Source organism: Triplophysa rosa, linkage group LG20 (genome assembly GCF_024868665.1).
Source record: "Triplophysa rosa linkage group LG20, Trosa_1v2, whole genome shotgun sequence".
In the NCBI taxonomy this organism is placed as follows: Eukaryota; Metazoa; Chordata; class Actinopteri; order Cypriniformes; family Nemacheilidae; genus Triplophysa; species Triplophysa rosa.
This window is the reverse complement of record NC_079909.1, coordinates 12,699,413-12,719,385: the sequence shown is the minus strand read 5'-3', so window position 1 is coordinate 12,719,385 and position 19,973 is coordinate 12,699,413. Positions and strand designations below refer to the sequence as shown.

Below are 19,973 nucleotides of genomic sequence, written 5' to 3'. Positions count from 1 at the left end.
AGTTAGACCTTTGAAATAATCTTTTCAAGTTTACACACACACACACACACACACACATATATATATATATATATATATATATATATATATATATTTGGAAAATTTGTAAAATATATGCAAGTTTGATACACATCTGTCTCTTAAACTATCAAAAAGAACACCAGAGACCGGAATCTTTTAAGAAATAAAAGATTCAATGTTTTGATGTTTTTTGCTTGCAAAATGTGAGACATCGACAAATACTACATATTGGTAATTCGTATTTTATCATCATAATGGATTACAGAAAGAATGGAGAACAGAGAGTGTTAAAGGGGGCAGGCCATGAGAGAGAGAGAGACTGAATACTGAAGGTGAGTTAGTGCTGCAGACCGTTGCTGATGTCGCTGGCCGACAAACAGCAAGTCTTCGACTTTGGGACACATGTTTGTCTGCTGAATCCAGACACTTTCTTTCCTTCAGTAAGATCAACTCAAGATGATATCGGACATGAGACTGTGCGCTCCATCGCTTTTCTGCTTTCAGCGTGAGTATTTTATTTGCCTGTTAATCCAAAAAAATCACAACTACTTAATTGCTTAGCCATCAGTTATTCTCTTTAAGTGCTCTTGTTTTATATATTTATATTGCGTATCTTTATATTGTATACATAGAGTTACAGTGTACAAATATAAAATGTACAAATTTGCACGAAATGCATAAAAGCGAATGTGTGTTTATTTATTAGACGGTAAAGTACTGAAATACTAATTAATTCAGTAGCCTACATATAGTCAATTCCAGGTTAAAGGAACAGTTCACCAAAAAATGAAAATTCTGTGATTATTTACTCACCCTGAAGTTGTTCCAAATCTGTATACATTTCTTTGTTCTGATGAACACAGAGAAAGATATTTGGGAAAATGCTTGGTACCAAACAGTTCTTGGCCACCATTGACTACCAGGAAAAATGGTTTATACATTTCTTCTGTTGAACACAAAAGAAGATATTTTGAAGAATGTAGGAAAGCAAACAGTTCTTTTCACTACCTTTGTAATTTTTCCTACTATGGCAGTCAAGGGTGACCAAGAACTGCGTTCCTCCAAATATCTTTCTCTGGGTTCATCAAAACAAAGACATTTATACAGATTTGGAACATCTTAAGGGTAAGTAAATGATGACAGATTTCATTTCTATTTTTGATGAACTGTCCCTTTAAAGTTGAGTTTCACTGCGACAACAATTCACGAAAGATAAACTGTACTGTGCAATCACGGTTTAAATGTTATTCAGTTTATTTTTTAGGCCAGAGATGAAGGTATGTCCCTTTAAGTCCCTGTAACAGAAACTTGACTTTCAGAAATAAACCTACCCTGTGAAATATCACCTGCGTTAGAGATCTAGTCCTAGTCTGCTAATGTGTGCATGTAGCATGAGTCTTGTGTGCGTATGTGTGCGTGTGTGTGTGTGCGTGTGTGTGTGTGTGTGTGTGCGTGCGTGTGTGTGTGTGTGTGTGTGACATTGCATGTTTGTGTCTCCTCGTGCAATTCATAACTTCTGTTTAAATGATTTATAATCTCATGTAATAGCTTTTCAGTTTGTATTTTGGTCTGTTGAGACACAGCCTAAAATGTTAAATCCAGCTGGTGCAGATACCTTTAAACCTGTGTCCAAGGCTGATGTCTTTGCTTTGCTGTAAGGTTCTGCTTCTCACCAGTTTGCATGACAGAAGCACCAAAAGTCAAGACACGTAAATGAAAGCAGAGGGACTATATTTCTGGACTCGCTCAAAAGTGAGATGAGAAGATTTTTTTGTGAATATTCTTTGTAACAAATTCCAGATGTTTTTAGGCTAATGTCTTTATCACATGAGAGAGAATTTTAGAGGAAAGTCCAGTGTTGTTTTGGAGGTGGGTGTGTAATGAATATCCACGATGATCAACTTTGATGCTCTTGTGTTTAAATTTAATGCTCATGTTAGTAAATGATATGTCTGATCCAATGATGCTTCACAAATGACCAAATGTACCCCATCATGCGACTGGAAGCATATTGAAGGTCCTTGCACTGACAACAGAATGAATCAAGGTTATTCCCCTAGCACATTGGGCCTGGATCTGCACTTTTAGCAAAACCACAGAGTGATTCAGGATGATTCACTCGACTCAACCAGGAAAGACAATGTTTTATCCCGAAAGAGAGAATATATTTCATTATTCAGGTTTACTCATCTCATCGTCAGTATTGTATTGATCTGTTGGCCAGATCCATTGGGAGTTCTGTCTTTAATTACAGATTATAAAACAGTCAGTTCTGGTCCTTGATTCTGATTGGTTGAGCCGAGTTAAGCCGTTATAAAATACCCCGATTTATAACTGCTGACCGCATTACATAGCCTAAATATCACTTTATTTACTTTATTTTATGAAACCTTGCTACGCATATGGAATAACTCCACTTCGCGTGGTGCCACAACGCCCTTAGCCGTTATAAAATGCACTGTAACCCACTGCTTCTTGGGGCTTATTGCTTTATTAATGTGTGTCAGAAAAAACATACTGTGTCCAAACTCCATTTATAAAAGCTGTTGCCAGTGTGCTTGCAACTTTGTACCCTAAATACTGAAGTAAGGCTCAGTTTTTTGTCTTTGACCTGGGGCATAATACAAATGATGTCCTGACAGGCCTGGCTTAAAACAAACTGGTTCTTTAAAAGAGTAGAAACATTTCTTCTTTTAAACCCATTTCAAAATTCGTTGAAAGAAACATGTTCAACTTTTGATTGGGTTTGATATGAACACATTTGAGAAAGGCATGTATAGAGGAGAGAGACAGGTTTGTGACCCCTCAGTCTTGTGTGCAGGTGTTGCTTTGCCTTCATCAGGTTAGTGTGAATATGTGTGTGTATGTGAACGAAGTAAGAATATATGTATACGGATGAGCCGCTGATCTTCAGTCTGCTTCCTCCTCAAATTCCAAAGCCTTGACCCTCTCCCTCCTCCCCTCTCCTTCACTCTGATGTTTGTGGTTTATAACACATGCTTATTACTGCCTTTCTATTGCCCTCAGGGTTTGCTGTACATTTGCACAGCATTTCCTTTTCTTCCATTTGACACAAATTATAATGACATTAGACAGCCCAACATATCATAATGAGATTGTAACCCAGATAAAAAGTAGTACACTTTACATTTTTTATGCTAGAAGCCTCGCTTTATAGTTTGGGTCGTTCAGAGAAACGGTCTCTTTGGAATTACTTGTACAGACTGAGGCCAGTTACTGTTCCAGTAGTTGAGTCATTTGAATGGTAGTCACAGCTGCTAAAGACAGCTGTGCAAAAACACGGGCTCTCTGTCTCTGAAGCTAGGTGTGCTTGAAATGGCTTTGATGAGTTAAAAAGCAACATTCGTCAATCAATATGTGTTTTTAGGCATGTGGCTTGTGTGAGTGGAACAAAAACGACATAATTCTCCTGTATTTCGAAACATGTGAATGTAAGAAGGTCTGATATTATCCAACCACTCCCTTTGTCATAATGGCAACAACTTCTGTGCAGCGTTTTAAAGGTAATACTGTATAATTTAAGGATCTGAATTGTCTGTTTGAGTGCAAAAATTATGTATATTTAAGGAATAATTGACGACGGGCCATTCAATTATTCGAAAGTTAATGGACACCCTCCGCATCGTGGCCGTTACATTAACTGTCGAATAATTGAACGGACCGGAGTCAATTATTCCGCTTATACCACGGGACATTGTTCAAATGTTTAATTTCAGTGGTTGTCAGGTTATCGTCTTTTAAATGCTGTTGATGGTAGGACTTTCTTGCGCATCTCATTCCAAGCGTCCGTTAGAGCGAACGGACTCCGAAGCTTAAGCCACGTGGTGTGTGTGAGTGTGAGCGAGAGACCGCGCGCACACCTGCGTGTTTGCAGTAATGTGACAGAAAAGCCAGTGATAATAAATGATGTATTCCTCGTATTGTTTCTATCTTCAGGCAATCACGCAAACTTTTGAAAGAGTAGGTCTATCAAAATACATTTGTTATCATAAGCAGCATGAAGAGGAAAACAAACCAGTAGGCTATCAGTGTTTGTTAATGCATTTTGTTTTTCTATTTAGTTATTCGATTTCAATAAATGCATTTCGTGTTTTTGAAATGCTTTGTTTATTGAAACGAAACTGCACACGTTTCCATTAACAGCAAAGTTTGACATTATAAATGTCAGATTAAGAGCCGGGTGCTGTGTGCGGTGATGGCCTGTAGGCTACGATATTATCGAAAGCCAACAGGATCACAATTCGCGCACTTTTGAGCCTTTCTGTTGTTTATACTTGGCGAAGTGATATGGAACTTTAATGCGGTCAGCAGACCTGGAACACCTTCATATGTTTGCATTTACTGAAAGTTAATGCATACCCATAGAACGTTTGTCAACCAATCAGATTGAAGCATTCAACAGCCCCGTGGTATAAAGTGTATTATATATTATTTGCTTTCTATATATAGGGGGCATCAATCTGCCTCTATGACTGATCAATGTAAAATGTTGTCTTTTATTTTGTTTTCTATTATAGGTGAAAGGTAACATTTAAATTTAGCCAGAAACTGTTCTTTATTTCAATAATACTTCGAATGTATTTCAGGTTTATAGCAGGTAATGTCTTGAATATTAATGATAGGTAATAGGTAATGATTAAATATTTATTGAAAGAAGCCCAGTCTAAAGTTAACTAGACGTTACAAAGGAGTGTTTTATAGCTTGTGAGCAGTATTTGGACTGTTTCAGTCACAAAGAGTAAGTTGTTTATTTCTTAGAAGCTCAACGTCTGTCAAACATTGCAACAAAGCAGGCATGGAACTGTCATGTAAACAGGACCATTTACATGTCTGTCTGTCTGTCTGTCTATGCACAATGCAGTTCTGTAGTGGTTTATGATTGTTTGCACACCTCAGGTCTGTGTTTAGGAGTCCTCTGTGTACATTCACGGCCCAGTTTGCCGTAAAACACACTGAACGTTCAGCCCTGTTAACGGACATGTCAGATTAACTCTGCTGCTCTAGCTTCTGTTTTCTTTTCTTATTGTCCAAACAGTGATTTCCGAAAACACCGTTATAAAATCCACATGGTGCCTAACATCGCTGATCCTTAACCCAGTGAGAAGAGATTTATGAGAGGGTCTTGACTCTTGCTAAGTGCTGTTTTGTGTTATTTATTTACTTTACATATTAACTATTTTTTCTCTTTGAATCTGTTACAGTTCTGGCTTTGATCCACTTCAGCCCTGGTAAATACAATAATTTATCTGCCTTAGATTTTACAATAAAGCTAAATTTTAAAATAAGTGTATGCAATGGTATTGCATGAGTTGATAATGTAATATTTGAATACACTGTAAATTGTTTTGAATAAAAATATTTGCCAATTGTATACATATAAATGCTTTTCAGATACTTATTTGGTATACTATATTATTAGACAAATGTGCGTGTTTGAGTGATTGGCGTTTTGTATTTCAGTACTAGGCCAAACTGATGGCAGTGGTGTGGTGGTGGCCATGTATAACATTAGCGCCCCCCAGGGATCTCGGGCGGTACTGCAGTGTCATAGTCAGCGCATGGTGTGGACGCAAGACCGCCTAAAAGACCGCCAACGTGTAGCGCACTGGGATCTACTCCGTAGTGGCCCAGAACATGCGATGGAACGTGTTGTAGATATGTTTTCTGCCGGGGACCAGCGCATCTACAATGGCTACAACCAGGGACGCATTGGCATGCCAAAGACTGCTTTCATAAACGGCAACTTCTCATTAGTAATCAAAGGTGAAATACATATAGTTAACACCTACACTATAGCAACTTCCTAGTAACAGTCTAGCGTCCACCCAGAACACCATTGCAACTCCCTAGTAACAGTTGAAGTCACCCTATATTCACTTTTATGTCATCCAAAACCTGCATATGACTATTTCTTCTTCTGTGGAAAAGAAGATGTTTTGAGGGATGTTTCAGTGGTGTCCACACAATGGAAGTCAATGGGGGCAGTGTTGTTTGGTAACTAACGTTATTCACAATATCTTCTTTTGTGTTCTGCAGAAGAAAGTAAGTCATATAGGTTTGGAATGACATGAATGATGAAAAAATTGTATTTTTGGGTGAACCTTTGAATGAATACATTATGTTTTGGTTCTTCGTGCAGATGTTGTTATGAGTGACAAAGGGATCTATTCCTGTAACCTGCATCATCATTACTGCCACCTCTACGAGTCCATCAAAGTGCAGCTTAATGTCACCAAATCAGGTTGGTAAAATCACCTCCATATCCTGGAATAGTTTTTTTCTGTGTGGCTATTTATGGCATTTACCCTGCCTCATGATCAAAGTGGTCAAGTTCATCCCAAATAAGGAGCTTGCTGCGAGTTAAAGAATGGAAGGAATGTGAAGACAAGAAGAAAATTTGGACTCTCATTCTTTTACCAGCCTTTATTTTTTGTGTTACAAAGATAAATCAAGGCTTTTTAGATTACATTTTTATGGTTCATCAATTTTGTGTGTTTGCAGTATGTATGTACAGTATGTAAATATACATAATGTACTGTAAGTGGTGTCTATATTTGTATCTCAAAGAAGATGTACTGTATACTAATCCAGCCCTGTTTTTATCTCAGCTCGTAAGGAGAGGAAGTTCTGGGACGGTCAGAAGGCAGTGTTCGTGGTTTTGTTGGGCAGCACTGTTGTCCTCCCCTGTGTTAACCGCCGACCCATCTGGACTGAAGGCAACAGTCAGGAGGACCAACAGCAGGTGGTGCACTGGGACCGTCAGCCTCCAGGGGTCAGGCATGACCGCGCCGATCGTCTCATCGACCTGTACGCCTCCGGCGAGAGGCGTCATTACGGACCTTTGTTCGTTCAACGTAAGATGAACATATCGGCCGCCGCATTTTCGCAGGGAGATTTCTCTCTCATCATCTCAGACATTCAGCCACTAGATCAGGGTCTATACTCCTGCCATCTCCACCATCACTACTGTGGCCTGCATGAGAGACGTATCTTCCAGCTGACAGTAACCCCTCCCATCCCTGAGGAATCCACTGATGAACCTCAATACCTTCCCAGTGAAGACCAAAGTAAGAGAAAATGATCTTATATGACAGTAGTATGGTCCACTAGGGGATAGATAGCTACCAGTGAAATTTTGGACTTAGGTCATTCTGGAATAATCCATTATTGTGAAATAATACAAATAGAAATTAAAGGGTTTGTTCACCCAAAAATGAAAGTTCTGTCATTATTTACTCAACGTCAAGTTGTTCCAAACCTGTGTAAATTTAGTTGTTCTGCTAAGCACTAGGAAAGATATTTGGAAGAATTTGTTTGTGACCAAACAAATCTGGGGAACTATTGACTACCACAGTACAGAAAAACTATGTAAATAGTGCCATATTCTTCAAAATATCTTGTTTTGTGTTTAACAGAACCAAGGATTTTATAAAGTTTTGGAACAACTTGAGGGTGAGTAAATGATGACCAGTGTTGGGCAGTAACGCGTTACTGTAGTTTGATTACTTTTTGGTAACGGAGTAATTTAACGCGTTATAATTCCTAAAATAGTAATTATATTATAGTTCCAAGCCCAGGTAACTATATGTTACAGCTGCGTTACATCGTTGCTGTTGTATCGTTTTATCATTTAAATTGTAAAAAGCGAAATAGCTTTTTCAAAGTCTGGATGCCTGCCTGTCGCACCCGCGACGTCATCAAACTGAAACACGCCTGCGCGGAAAGTACTACCAAAGCCACTCCATGGAAAGCCTGCCACCTTAAGCTAAAAACTCGTAACGGCCAGGCAAGGAGACTAGACACCGAATATGATTGGCTGAGGTGCCTCTCGTGATCGATGTTAGCCTTTATGCTCCAATTGTAAGTATTACAGACCCATACATCTCCCTATCACAAGACAATCTTTGGTACTACCAGCGAAAACAAACTCAGCATGGAGAGAGAAACATATGCGTTCTGTAGCTGGAAATACAATCATTATATTTGAGTTTATTTCTGTCAAAGGCAAGAACATTGTTGTGCGTTGTCGGTCATGTGGAGGTAACCAAAACCCTCTCTCCTGCGAAAACAACCTGAAAGGGCAGTACAGCACGGTTAAACTTCTGGAGAAAGTAACATCACCGGGCACGGAGAGCAATGAATCAATTTCTACTGTCGAGTGCCAGCCAGGTTGCTATTAGCAACATGTTATGTTTTGTCAGACTAGTTTTTGCTGCTCTAACGCTGTTATATTTGTTAAATGACAAAGAAATCTTCATATAAATATGCAGAAGCGCTAGTTAAGATATACAAGTTATAAGAAACTAAGGAGAGACTTTTTACATTATGGAGAATGCAGGTTTAGAAATACTAGTTAACATATGAAAAAATGTTTTAAGTTAAAATGTCACTGAGTTTAATTATTATTATTATTTATGACAGGCTTTAGTATGGAATAAGCAGAAAGAATGTATTAAAATAATTAAAGACGAGATAGAGTAGAGTATGCACTTCCCAATAAAGTTTAGTCTTGAGAAGGCTAAAGAGGTTATTTTGTGTTCTTGAGGGGTGGGGGTTAGTAATGTAACGAGTAGTGTTACTAATTACTTTTGAAATAAAGTAATCAGACCAGTAACTTGATTACATTTTTTAGATTAATTACATTTCCAGAGTAACTTGCCCAACACTGATGATGACAGAATTTTCATTTTTGGGTGAACTATTTAAGATGTGACCAAATCTGTGCTGGGCAATTGTTGGCTCATTTGTTAAAACTATTAAGAATTAAAACAGCAATTCAGTTTTGTAAAGGAATTCTTATACGGACAATTATAATTTGTATACAAAACCAATATTATGCACAAGCATTTATGTAAAAACACACACATTTGGTCATGTGTATCCAAACCTTTTACTGGTAGTGTAAAGCAATTTCATGGAAATAATAGATTTTTCTAGATTATCCCAAATGATCAAACATTATATTTGACTATTTTGCAGAAGTAAACAACACTGTTCCAGAGCCACTTCCTGTTTCAGTTTTTAACACTAAATGGGACAACCAAATACAACCAACAGAACATTTAGAACTAAATCGAAAAAAAGATTTTATTGTAAATATATATAAATTAAAAAAATAAAACAGGAAGTGCTTCTGGACTAATGTTGTTTATGTCTTGCAAAATGGTCTGATCGTGTCTGCAGTTTATTCTCTCAATGTGTCTAATATGATGCTTTTAGTCTCTTTGACAAAAAAGGAAAAAAGTAATATAAGAAAAAGGAAAAACATCCAGACTAATCCATGTTGTTTCTTTTTGTTGTTGTTAAGTGCCAATGTATTTACAAGAGAAATAGGGAAGGATGAGTGTTTTAATCTTGTTTTACAGAGGAATTTCACATTACATTGTTGGCATTTATTGAGCCAAAAACCATACCTCACCACAACCATATGATGAATCCCTCCTGTTTTAAAATATAGTCAAAATTGATGGAAAAACCAAGGAGAAAGACTGAAAAAGGAGTAATCTGAGTGTAAACATAATGAGTGCAAACAAACAATGATGATCTAAATCATAACAGTATAAGTCTGAAGATCTTGTGCTCAATCTTGCCACGTGTAGGCCTATTGCTTATTTATAAGCAGCAGTTCTCCTTTAAATCTTCTTTTGCATCATGCACACTTTTTCCTTTCATTTTATTCACTCCCACTTTTACAGCGGGATCTCTCAGATCATTTGATAGCCTTATGCTTTCCTTTGAGGTTCTGCCAGCCAGACAGGGGAGGAGGAGAGTCATTTATATTTGCATAAGGCAGAAGAAGGTAAATGAGGTGAAAGAAGAAATGAAACGAGTAAGATTTAGCTTGAGTCAGAGGGGGATTGATAATAACCTTTAATCATTTTATAGAAGCACGAAATAACCACTACTAAGAGAATGTGGGAAAGTCATTTTTTAGGGTGTAGAAATGCTGCGTTTTTTGCACAAACCTCAGTGTGGAATCTTGTGGGATTACATCACAGCACATAAAAAGCTAAAAAATGTCTGTACTGCTGAATCCATTATTGACATTTTGTCAGTGAGTGTAAATGCTTTACAGTAACTTTCTTTGAAATGGTGTTGATCTGATTTGTGATGTCTGCTTTTTATTTGCTGATTGTTTGTTTTGGCCTGCTGTGAACATTCTGGTAAGGCATCAGATTTCCTCAAGACACTCTCATTGAGCTGTTTTTGTGTCGTTTGACGATGTGCAGACTATTTGTCATGTGAATTGGCTAGCTTTCTCTTTATTTCTTTACAGTTGCCTCATCTCTCTGTGGTTTCACTTCATTTTCTGCTCAGTTTTACCCTCTCTGTCTTCCTTCGTTGTTTTCTTTCATGACTTTTGTCTGCTCTCTTGCGTATTCCCGTCTACCCACTTCTGTTTCTTTCATTTTCCGTCTTTTGGTTTCTTTGCCTCTCTCTCTCATAACAGTTTTCTCTTTTCTTGGCTATTCTGTGTGTTTTTTTGCTTCGTCTCTTTTTGTACAGTGTGGTGTTTATCTAGGAAAAGGGAAGTGCTTCATCTGTGAAGCATCTGGCCAGCTGTTGCTAGAGCTCCACATCACACCGCGAGCCATAAGAGGAGACTTTAGGGTTTAAGATTTATGTCAGCCCACCCTCAACATCCCCTTATTTGCCCTTCAACCTTCATTCCACCCTTTCTCAGCCATCTTTTTCAGTTCTTAATGTTCGGAATTCTGTTCAGAAATCAGTTGATTTGAACAAGCTGGTATCAATCATGTGAATCACTCACTCAAAGCATTTGACAGGATCTGACAGATCACATATAGTAGCAACATTTTATGTTGCATTTTCTGTAATATATCAATGTTCCCATTAACTCCAAGCCTGTCCAGCGCTGTGCCTCTGGAACCCTTGTTTGAGAGCGTTTGGCACAAAATTGTCCTGCATTCTTAAGCCCTGCATGGAACTAAACCAGTTAAACTCGGGGGCTTTATGAACAGGGCTGTCCTTGAAGACATTTTATAACAAGCAGGAAATAGTTCTCAAGAATTGGCAAAGGAATGAACGTGAGCTGGTGAGAGAAGTCGAAAGCTGAACAAAACACCATCTTTACATCACTCTTCTAGAAAAGCCACATGAAATTCACATATTAAAACAATTAAAACAAATTAATTGAACACGTGGTCACATGTGAAACATATTCATGTGAATCCCACACGAAAATGTAAAATCTGTGTATATATAATAAAAAAGTATTATACAAATGGAATAAGCTATACACCAAAAATATGCATACAACACTTAGAAAAATATTATTTGTATATAATTGTTCCTTAAAGGAATAGTTCACCTTCAAAATGAAAATTCTGTCTTTATTTACACACCCTCTTTTCAATTCAAACCTTTATGACTTTCTTCTGCAGAACACAAAAGAAGATATTTTGGTAACAGAAACCCGTTGGTCCCCATTGACTTGCATTGGTTTTGTGTCCATACAATAGAAGTCAATGGGGACCAATGGTTTTTGGTTACCGACATTTTTCAAAATATCTGCTTTTGTGTTTTGCAGAATACAGATAATCACACAGGTTTAAAATGACAACAGGATGAGTAAATGATGACAGAATTTTCATTCTGAAAGTGAACTATTCCTTTAAGTGAAATTGGTGATAAAAACACAATATTCCTCTAAACCACCATTACTCACAGTCAGTAACCAGCCACGTCCAAATTTTTTATGACGTCTCCAGAATAGTGAGGTTAGATGCTCTCGGCTGTCAGTGATTACAGTAATCCACCGTGAGACATTAGTCTGCTTTCCTCTTTGCACATGGGTTCAGACAGGCACAATAAATGGTTGAGATTGAAATTATAGGGCAGAACCTGTATTTTACAGCTAACAATTACTTGTGGGTACTTGAAGCAGGTAATATGCAGATTGTAGGCTACTTGTTCTCACAAAGAGAGTGCTAATAGATTGCATTCAAACAATGTCCTGTTGTCTTGCTACAGACGGCTCATAAAACAGTTTTATCGTACAGTATAAATGAAAGCTGAACAGACCTCCGCTCATGAAATCCAGTCAGAGATCAGATGCCTGATCTGGTTCGCCAGATTCATAAGCATGTTCTGTCAGAGAAGCTGTTGTTGACCTCAGGGACAGCAACTGTAAACAGAGCCTCAAGCCTTGATCCTTCAACTGCCTTTTAATAGCAATTTCCTACAGTAACAATAAGAATAGATTTTTTTTTCACTTCACTGTATTTTTTGTAAGAATCAAAACAAACGTGTCACATTTTGTCTTCTGTTGTCATGTTAGGGTGTGTGTCTCTTTAATGTCTGCAGTGTAGATGTAGTAACAGCTCTGGCTTTTTGGGGGGGTGTTGAATTTTCCTATGACAGCAAAAGTGCAAAGTCACTCACAGTTAAGCACGTACTACCTCCCCAATTCTCTGTCGTTCCTCCCTGTTTTCCACCCGCTCTTCTTTTTGAAGTCTGTTTTACTTCCAGGAAAAACACACACGCACACACACTCACAAATAAAAACGTATTTTGTAGATGTGGTACATAAAGATGCCTGATAAATTTCCATGCATTCATGCTTTTACTAGCTTTATTAAAGGTTTGTTGTAATGTTTTTTAAAGATTTTGATCAGGAAATTTATATAACCTTTAGCTCTTAATGGTGATCATATACAGTTTGTTGAAAGAAATGTGGAGGTGTTTGTTAATTTGGTTACAACAACAGTTTTTTGTCATTATTGTGTTTGTGAATGTAGGAAGGAGCCCGGATGAGTACATTTCATTTTTGTTTCTTTTTAAATGTCTTTGAGGTTATTTTCTGCAAAACATGGAGGACTCTGAACTCTACCAAAACTTTATCTTCTAAAACAAATTCCTCATTACCATAAACCTCCAAGTAGCTTTACGGTAATAGAGAGCCCTCTAGTGGCCACTAAAAATGACAACAGCTGATCAAGATCACAGGCAAAACTTCTCAATACATATTTTTGATCCTTTTTGCTGTAGACACCAACATGGTAGAAGTGCCACCACATGTCATCAATGTCATCTTGCCGGAGCAGAGAAATCACTTCCTGCAACAGCTGGGCTACATCCTGGCCACTCTCCTCCTCCTGGCTCTTTCCATACTGGGTATCATTCTCCTCACACGTCGCCGAAAAAGACAAGGTATTTTTTAATCCTTCATTTGGTCCCTATTCGTCCATTTTAATTTTTTGGTTAAACTGTATAGTTGTGTTATGTAATACAGTATGTAATATAATTGATTGCATTGTACACAGGCTTCAAATTCAGCTCATTAATTCAGAATTCATTCATTTTAGAAAGAATGTTAATGTCTTTCAAACACATGTTGGCAATGTGTGACATTGTGTCCTCAGATATTATTTTTCTCATACTTCCTTTCATGGCGCATTTGGTTCAAATTTAGGCCAAGAGTTTGATCCACGGAAAGTTGAAAGCCAAACTCTGCCTACGGTAAAGTATGTGTGAGTATCCACCGCTGTTAAACCGCTTCATCTATGAACCTTCAAGCATAGCTGTCATTCATAAAGCATGAACTATCTATGTGTCTTGTAACTACTGTAGGAGCCAAGCATCATGTGTTAAAAAGGAATGTGTCCCAGAGATGAAGTTAAGGAACCAGGAAGAAACAAAGTTGGGTGAGTTTATTCACATTTCCTTTGATAATGCTACAGCACCTGTGAAAGGCTTGGACAGACCTATTTCTGTTCTATCTCCTCAGACTACAAGAACAATCTTCTGAAAGAAGCAGAAATGTCCAAACCGTGTCCCGCAAAAGCTGTTGATCTAGACAGAGGTAGGCTCTTCAGAATCATTGGATATTCATACTGTCAATGTTTGGGATTGACTGTTATGCTTACTTAAAGGTTTGACTTGCTGTTTATTTTTCTGCTGTGTGAATGTAGCCGCTTATTTGAGGAGTTGTTGGCTTCTCAACTGTTTACTTCTCTACTTATCTTTCGCCTATATTTTTTTCTGCAGACATAGAGAAGCCATCTTGGAAATAAGAAGCCCTTTGTCTCTGGCTGGTCCAGGGGCCGATTTGAAAAAAGGAGAATGGAACAACGATGGGTGAAAGTTTGGCAAGAGAGAAATGATAGACAAACATGGTTGTACAATTCCTTACTTTTTCCTTTTTTGGCGACTCACCTTTTGAACAGTGACAGCAATACACAACAGAGTCTAAATTTCGGACATGAGATGTCATTACATTCATCTAGATTATCACATTTACATGTCTTTAGTTGGTTAAAAGAACGTATTAAAGCTAAATTCTGTTTGAATACCTGTCCTGAATACAATCTTAAATAAAATGGTCTTTGTTTTTTCTTTTCATGAAATCATACTAGTTCATGTACATTTTGCCTATTTGTTTACATTTGTTTATTGTTATACGTCATCCCACAGTATCCTGGACTTCAATTAATGCATCAATTGTTTAATATTTTGACCTAATTACTAACTTTTTACCACTAAAAAGCTACTTTCCTTTTTTATCAAAGAAAACCCTCTTGTTATCAAAAATATTTGGTTACTGTCTTCATGTTTACTTTTCTGATGACGAACTGCCTTTGTCACTGTTTATTTGTAACTTCTAGCAGTTACTGTAAATGTATTTGCTTGTATTCATACAACTCTTGGCTAACAGACAGGTCTGCTTTGAGGAAACCATTGTAATAGACTGATGCGACGGCATCAAGGAACATATAAAACTGTTGTTATGTAGCTCTGTATATTATTTTTATACATGGAAGCAGCATACGTGTGTTTCTGTAGTTTGCTTAAAATCATTGTTATTATGTAATATGTACAGCTATGCCTTATTCGATTTTAAGGTATAGGAAGCAAAGGTAGTGCTAGGGATGCACCGATACCGATACCAAGCTCATGTACTCGTAATGACACACCGATACCTCACGTGACATACATAGAGCCCTATGATTTCCGCAATGCGGAAAACGCGGACGGAATCGAGGAATCCAGGCATCTCCTAACAAGAAATTAGCGCTGAACAGCTAACGTAACAGTTAACGAAATATTCAGATACTGTTTAAATATGACAGAGTGGTGCGGTTGCGTGTACTGAACGCATTGTGCTTGTGGAGCTTTCAGCGCCAGCGTTTCACTGCACGAGGACACGAACACGGCTCTCACTAAATTCTTGGTGTTTCGAGTCTGACGTCATCACGCAACAGTGTTTTTTAGGCGATTTTAACAATCAAAGGTAGTTTAGATGGTTAGAGTAAGGTTAGGGTAAAGGTTTCGTAACACTTGAAACACCAAGGATTTAGTCAAAACCAACAAACCACGCCCACGGATCTGACTCGAAACACCAAGGATTTAATGAGAGCCCACGAACATATAAACAAACACCATTTGCGGCGATCCGTCAAAATAAAAGTCCGCTTAATTTAAACGCTCTTTGCGGCGTCCCGTCAAAATAAAAGTCCGGTTGACTTGAACAAGTTATAATACACTCACATTTTACCACACCACCCCCCTTAAATTTTGTGTAATTTGACCACAGAGTATATTGTTTACTTTAGTAAACTGAAGTAAATGTGCTAGTAAAATTGTGCTACTTATCATAAAAAATAGAACTTGATTAAAAATCAGTACTTAAATTTAAGTAGACCTAAAAACAAAAGAAAAAAGAAAATGTACCAGTAAGATACTGGTTTATTAACATTATTGTACATTATACAGGCATCAATTATAGGTATTGGTATCAGCGAGTACCAGAAAAGAAATATCGGTACTCGTACTCTGTCTTTAAAAAACGGTATCGGTGTATCCCTAGCTAGTGCCCATTATGTTGAAAATATGACAACTGCTCTTGTTATTTTCTTTAAAGGGATACTCCACCCAAAAATGAACTGGGAGATGAAGGGATTACTCACCCTCAAGTTGTTAGAAACCTGTATACATTTCTTGGTTCTGTTGAAACTGAACCATTTCTGGGAAATCATTGACTACCATAGTTTTTTTTTTGTTCCGTTGAACACAAAATTAGATATTTTTTGAAGAATTTAGGAAAGCAAACCATTTTATGGTACATTTTAATTTGACCTACTATGGTAGTCAACGATGTCCCACAAATTTCAGTTGCTAACGTTTTTTCCAAATATCTTTCTTTGTGTTCAACAGAACAAAGAAACTTATACAGGTTTATACAGGGTGAGTAATTGATGACAGAATTTTAATCTCTGGGTGGAGTCTTCCTTTAATATTGTCTTAGTATGACAATGATTCTCAGGCTAAGACAAAATATGTTGGATAGACCATAGACTGCATTATTATGGTACTGTACATAATGGATTCTCAATTAACATCATCCTTAACCATTTTTAATATTGATCATCAAATTTTCCAGACCGCTGCTGATGTTTTCTCATTAAAGCAGAATAAAATAAATCTTTGAATTTTCTCTGAATTATAATCTGCATGATAAAACACCACAGATTTACTAATGTAGTAAAATGTAGAAAAAAGCACACAATAAACATCCAATGATGTGTTACTATTAAAAGATTACTAGGAATATTATCACAAAACCCAACACAGAACGGAAACTACTTTCTTTTTCATTGTTTTCGTTGAACAATACATTGGACAAGTTCTGCAGTTACATTCACTTTTTAAATGTTCTCCTTTTAACTGTATGCACTCATTTCTTTAACTCATTTCAGTTAATTCGGTTCGATTCGGTTTAAACAAGGAAAAGTCCAAGTTGATGTTTTTAGTAGTAAAATAAGTAGGAAAGGTCCTTACGAAAATTTAACTCATTTTACTAATGGAAATTCTATTAGGTGGGGTTTTACATGAAGGCCTAGTACGTGACTAAATACAGATCTGAAAATCTGAAATTGATATTGCATTTTTTGTATGTCCACCTTCAACCTATCATTTCAAACCTGTAAAACCTTCTCCTTCATAACACTAAAGCAGATATTTTGACCATTGACCTCCACTGAATGGACAGAAAAGAGATGTTTCTAGACTGGCTCTCATGTCAATGTCATTTGCTTGAGTGCTAAACAAAGGATACAGTCTCGTGTCGAAAAAACAGCCACGTGTGTTCACCATCTCTTTCATTCTACGACCTGACAGACATTTGGGTTCAGATCATGTAAGGAAAACTAAAACTGAATGTTTTGAATGGTTCCTTCATTTGAATGGTATTTGCTTTAGCAAAATGTTGAATAACCTTGTGTTTTTTACACAATAGGTTAAACCTTAGTGATGATGTCATGCAAGTCTCGAGCTAAATGTGACATCTGGTTTGGGAAGAGTCACTCAGACTCTGACCATGAAGAAATTTGGACTTCTTATGGGTCTGCTGCTGTTGCTCCATACATCTGCCCAAACCTTACCCGGATCAGTAAAGGAATTCATACATGTGGAGACTAATTTGTCATGGTATTATGCACAAACATATTGCCAAATTCGTTTTAGAAATCTCTTCACAGTTACAAATGAGAATGATCTGAAGAATGAATGATCTGAAGAATTTGACCGGCTTTGCTAAAAATCTCTCTTGGATTGGACTTTACAAGGGAAGGCAATTGTGGAAATGGGTGGACGGATCGATGGCCCATTATTTCAACTGGTATAAACTTGGGGACTGTGCCTCAATAAGAAGTGATGGATTTTGGAACAACAGGTCATGTGGTAATGAATTACCCTATGTGTGTGGGAAATTTCCAATGTGGGACTTGGATGAGTCACAATTGTCTTGGTCTAATGCAAACAATTCCTGTGACGGAGAAACCCTGGCTATTTTACACAATGCGAACGAAAACGGAAATGTCACCGGTGTGCTCAAAGGGAATGAAGCCTGGATAGGGTTATCCAAAGATTCTCAAAACTGGTTATGGGTGGACCAGACTCTCCTCACATACTCCAACTGGTTCACCAACTTTTTGTGTGCAACGATGGATTGCGAAGGCTTCTGGCATGACACCTCTTGCTTTGAGAAGAACCCATTCGTCTGCATTGGTCAAATCAACAGTAATCTCACATACGAGCTGTTCAGTGAGAGTAAAACCTGGAAAGAAGCTCAGAGCCACTGCGAGATGGGGAACATGAAGCTGGCCATGTTGAAAACCGAAGAAGATATCACTCCACTATTGGCTCAAATCTGTAAAACTGATATGGACAGTCATTACTTTTGGATCGGGTTATATAATGACCCTTGGTTTTGGAGTGCTGCATGGGGTACAGATGTTAGAAACTGGAACAGAATGCAACCTGATGGTAAAGATTTTGGCAATGAATCCATACCATATTGTGCAGCTGTTCGTGACGGCGAATGGTTTGCTATGGAGTGTCACGATAACCTTCCCTTCTTTTGTTCGGCCATAGTACGCTCCATGATCCTGCTGTCAGAACACAAATCATGGGAAGAGGCGTTGAATCACTGTAGACACAAATATGTGGATTTGGCCAGTCTGGGATCAGAAGCTGAACAAGAGGTTGCTGTGAGGAAAATCGAAGATGTTCAGAGTGTTTATGTGTGGACTGGACTACGTTTTCTGGCAGGTTCTTGGTTCTGGGTGTATGGGGATGGTTTACAGTATGAGAACTGGATAGGTGGTGAACAGCCACAGTGTCCAGATGTCACACGTCGCTGTGGTGCTCTCGCTGTAGCGACGGGGAAGTGGGAGCCCAGATCATGTGAGGAAAAACTGGAGTTTCTCTGTTTCCAGAAATGAAATGTTTTCTTCGTTTTTCTAGATAGCCAAAGAATCAAAATGGAAACCATTTACCATTTTATTATTAAAAGGTGTGTGCAAAAGTTAATCTCTGTCAAGTTAGATATATGCAAAGCTGTGTTGATCTGTAGGGCTATTTACATAAAACATATGCTAAACAGTATTTTGGGTAGACTGATGTTTTGCCTTTAGTTGAAAAATCTTGTATATCTGTAAAATAAATGCTATTTAATTGCATTCATTTTTTATTTACTTTTTACTTAGCATTCTGATCATGTTTTAGATGTTCATGTTACACATTTCATCTGGATATGTCTAAAAGAGATTTGGTTTATTGGGAGATAGAAATGTCAATAAAAGATGGAACTTGATTAAGTGAGTGAGTTGTTGAGAATAGAACATTCCATTGCAAAGTGCAAACTACAGATATAACATCTGCAATGACCATTCTATGCTAACATCTACACCTTGGGCAGAAACTTGACAAAAGACCAAGACGCTTAGTTTTGGGTTGAAGATATAAAATGCAAGAGACTCCAAAAGAATTGCGAAAGTTATTGTTTTCTTTTTTCTGGATAGCAATTCTGCAACAACCTTTTGGAATAGTTGAAACTGTAATGTTTGATAAAATGTACGTATTGACATTCACACATTTAGTAGATTTTATCTGAAGGGACTTGTATTTTATTATAGTACAAATTTAGTATTTGTATTGATCCATGGACTGAGCTACTGTACATGGTCAGGAGAATTTCCATTGCAAATACAGATTAGCTAAACAGACATCAATATCCTTAATAGCCTTTCTCGGTTAAAAGCTGATAAGAGGGTCACAGGTGGGTCACTCCTATAATACTGGATAAATAATCTGTTGGCAAACTGATGCGTGCAGTCAAATCTGTTTCAGTGGAGCGTGAGACTGAATAACAACCGTCACTAGCCATCTCGGAAGTGGGAGTCAACTTCCAGATTTAAAAAACTGGCATGGAAATTTTAGAAATAAAAACAGAATGAGCATAGCTGTGTTATACTGCCCTTATCTTTTAATAATACTATTAACCACATGCACTTTTATGAAACCATGGGGTTAAACTCTCTGAATGGGGGATCGGGAAACCAGCTGAATCATTAAGTATACATGGTGGAATTAATGCAAAAAAAAACTAAAACAATAACAAAAACCTTCTC

The 19,973-nt window shown here is 37.5% G+C and overlaps 2 protein-coding genes across 2 annotated transcripts; both read left to right on the top strand.

Moving 5' to 3' along the window:
- Positions 1 to 359: 359 nt before the first annotated feature.
- mxra8a (matrix-remodelling associated 8a) lies at positions 360 to 16,614 on the top strand. The gene is made up of 10 exons (XM_057362701.1): positions 360 to 526; positions 5,244 to 5,270; positions 5,503 to 5,805; positions 6,182 to 6,283; positions 6,651 to 7,109; positions 13,054 to 13,215; positions 13,478 to 13,535; positions 13,636 to 13,709; positions 13,793 to 13,867; positions 14,053 to 16,614. The coding sequence occupies exons 1-10, from the start codon at positions 478 to 480 to the stop codon at positions 14,076 to 14,078; spliced, it is 1,335 nt and encodes a 444-aa protein (XP_057218684.1). The 5' UTR covers positions 360 to 477; the 3' UTR covers positions 14,079 to 16,614.
- Positions 16,615 to 17,564: 950 nt separating this feature from the next.
- On the top strand, positions 17,565 to 18,785 carry LOC130571449 (C-type mannose receptor 2-like). The gene is made up of 2 exons (XM_057362413.1): positions 17,565 to 18,327; positions 18,436 to 18,785. The coding sequence occupies exons 1-2, from the start codon at positions 17,565 to 17,567 to the stop codon at positions 18,783 to 18,785; spliced, it is 1,113 nt and encodes a 370-aa protein (XP_057218396.1).
- The last annotated feature ends 1,188 nt before the right edge of the window (positions 18,786 to 19,973 follow it).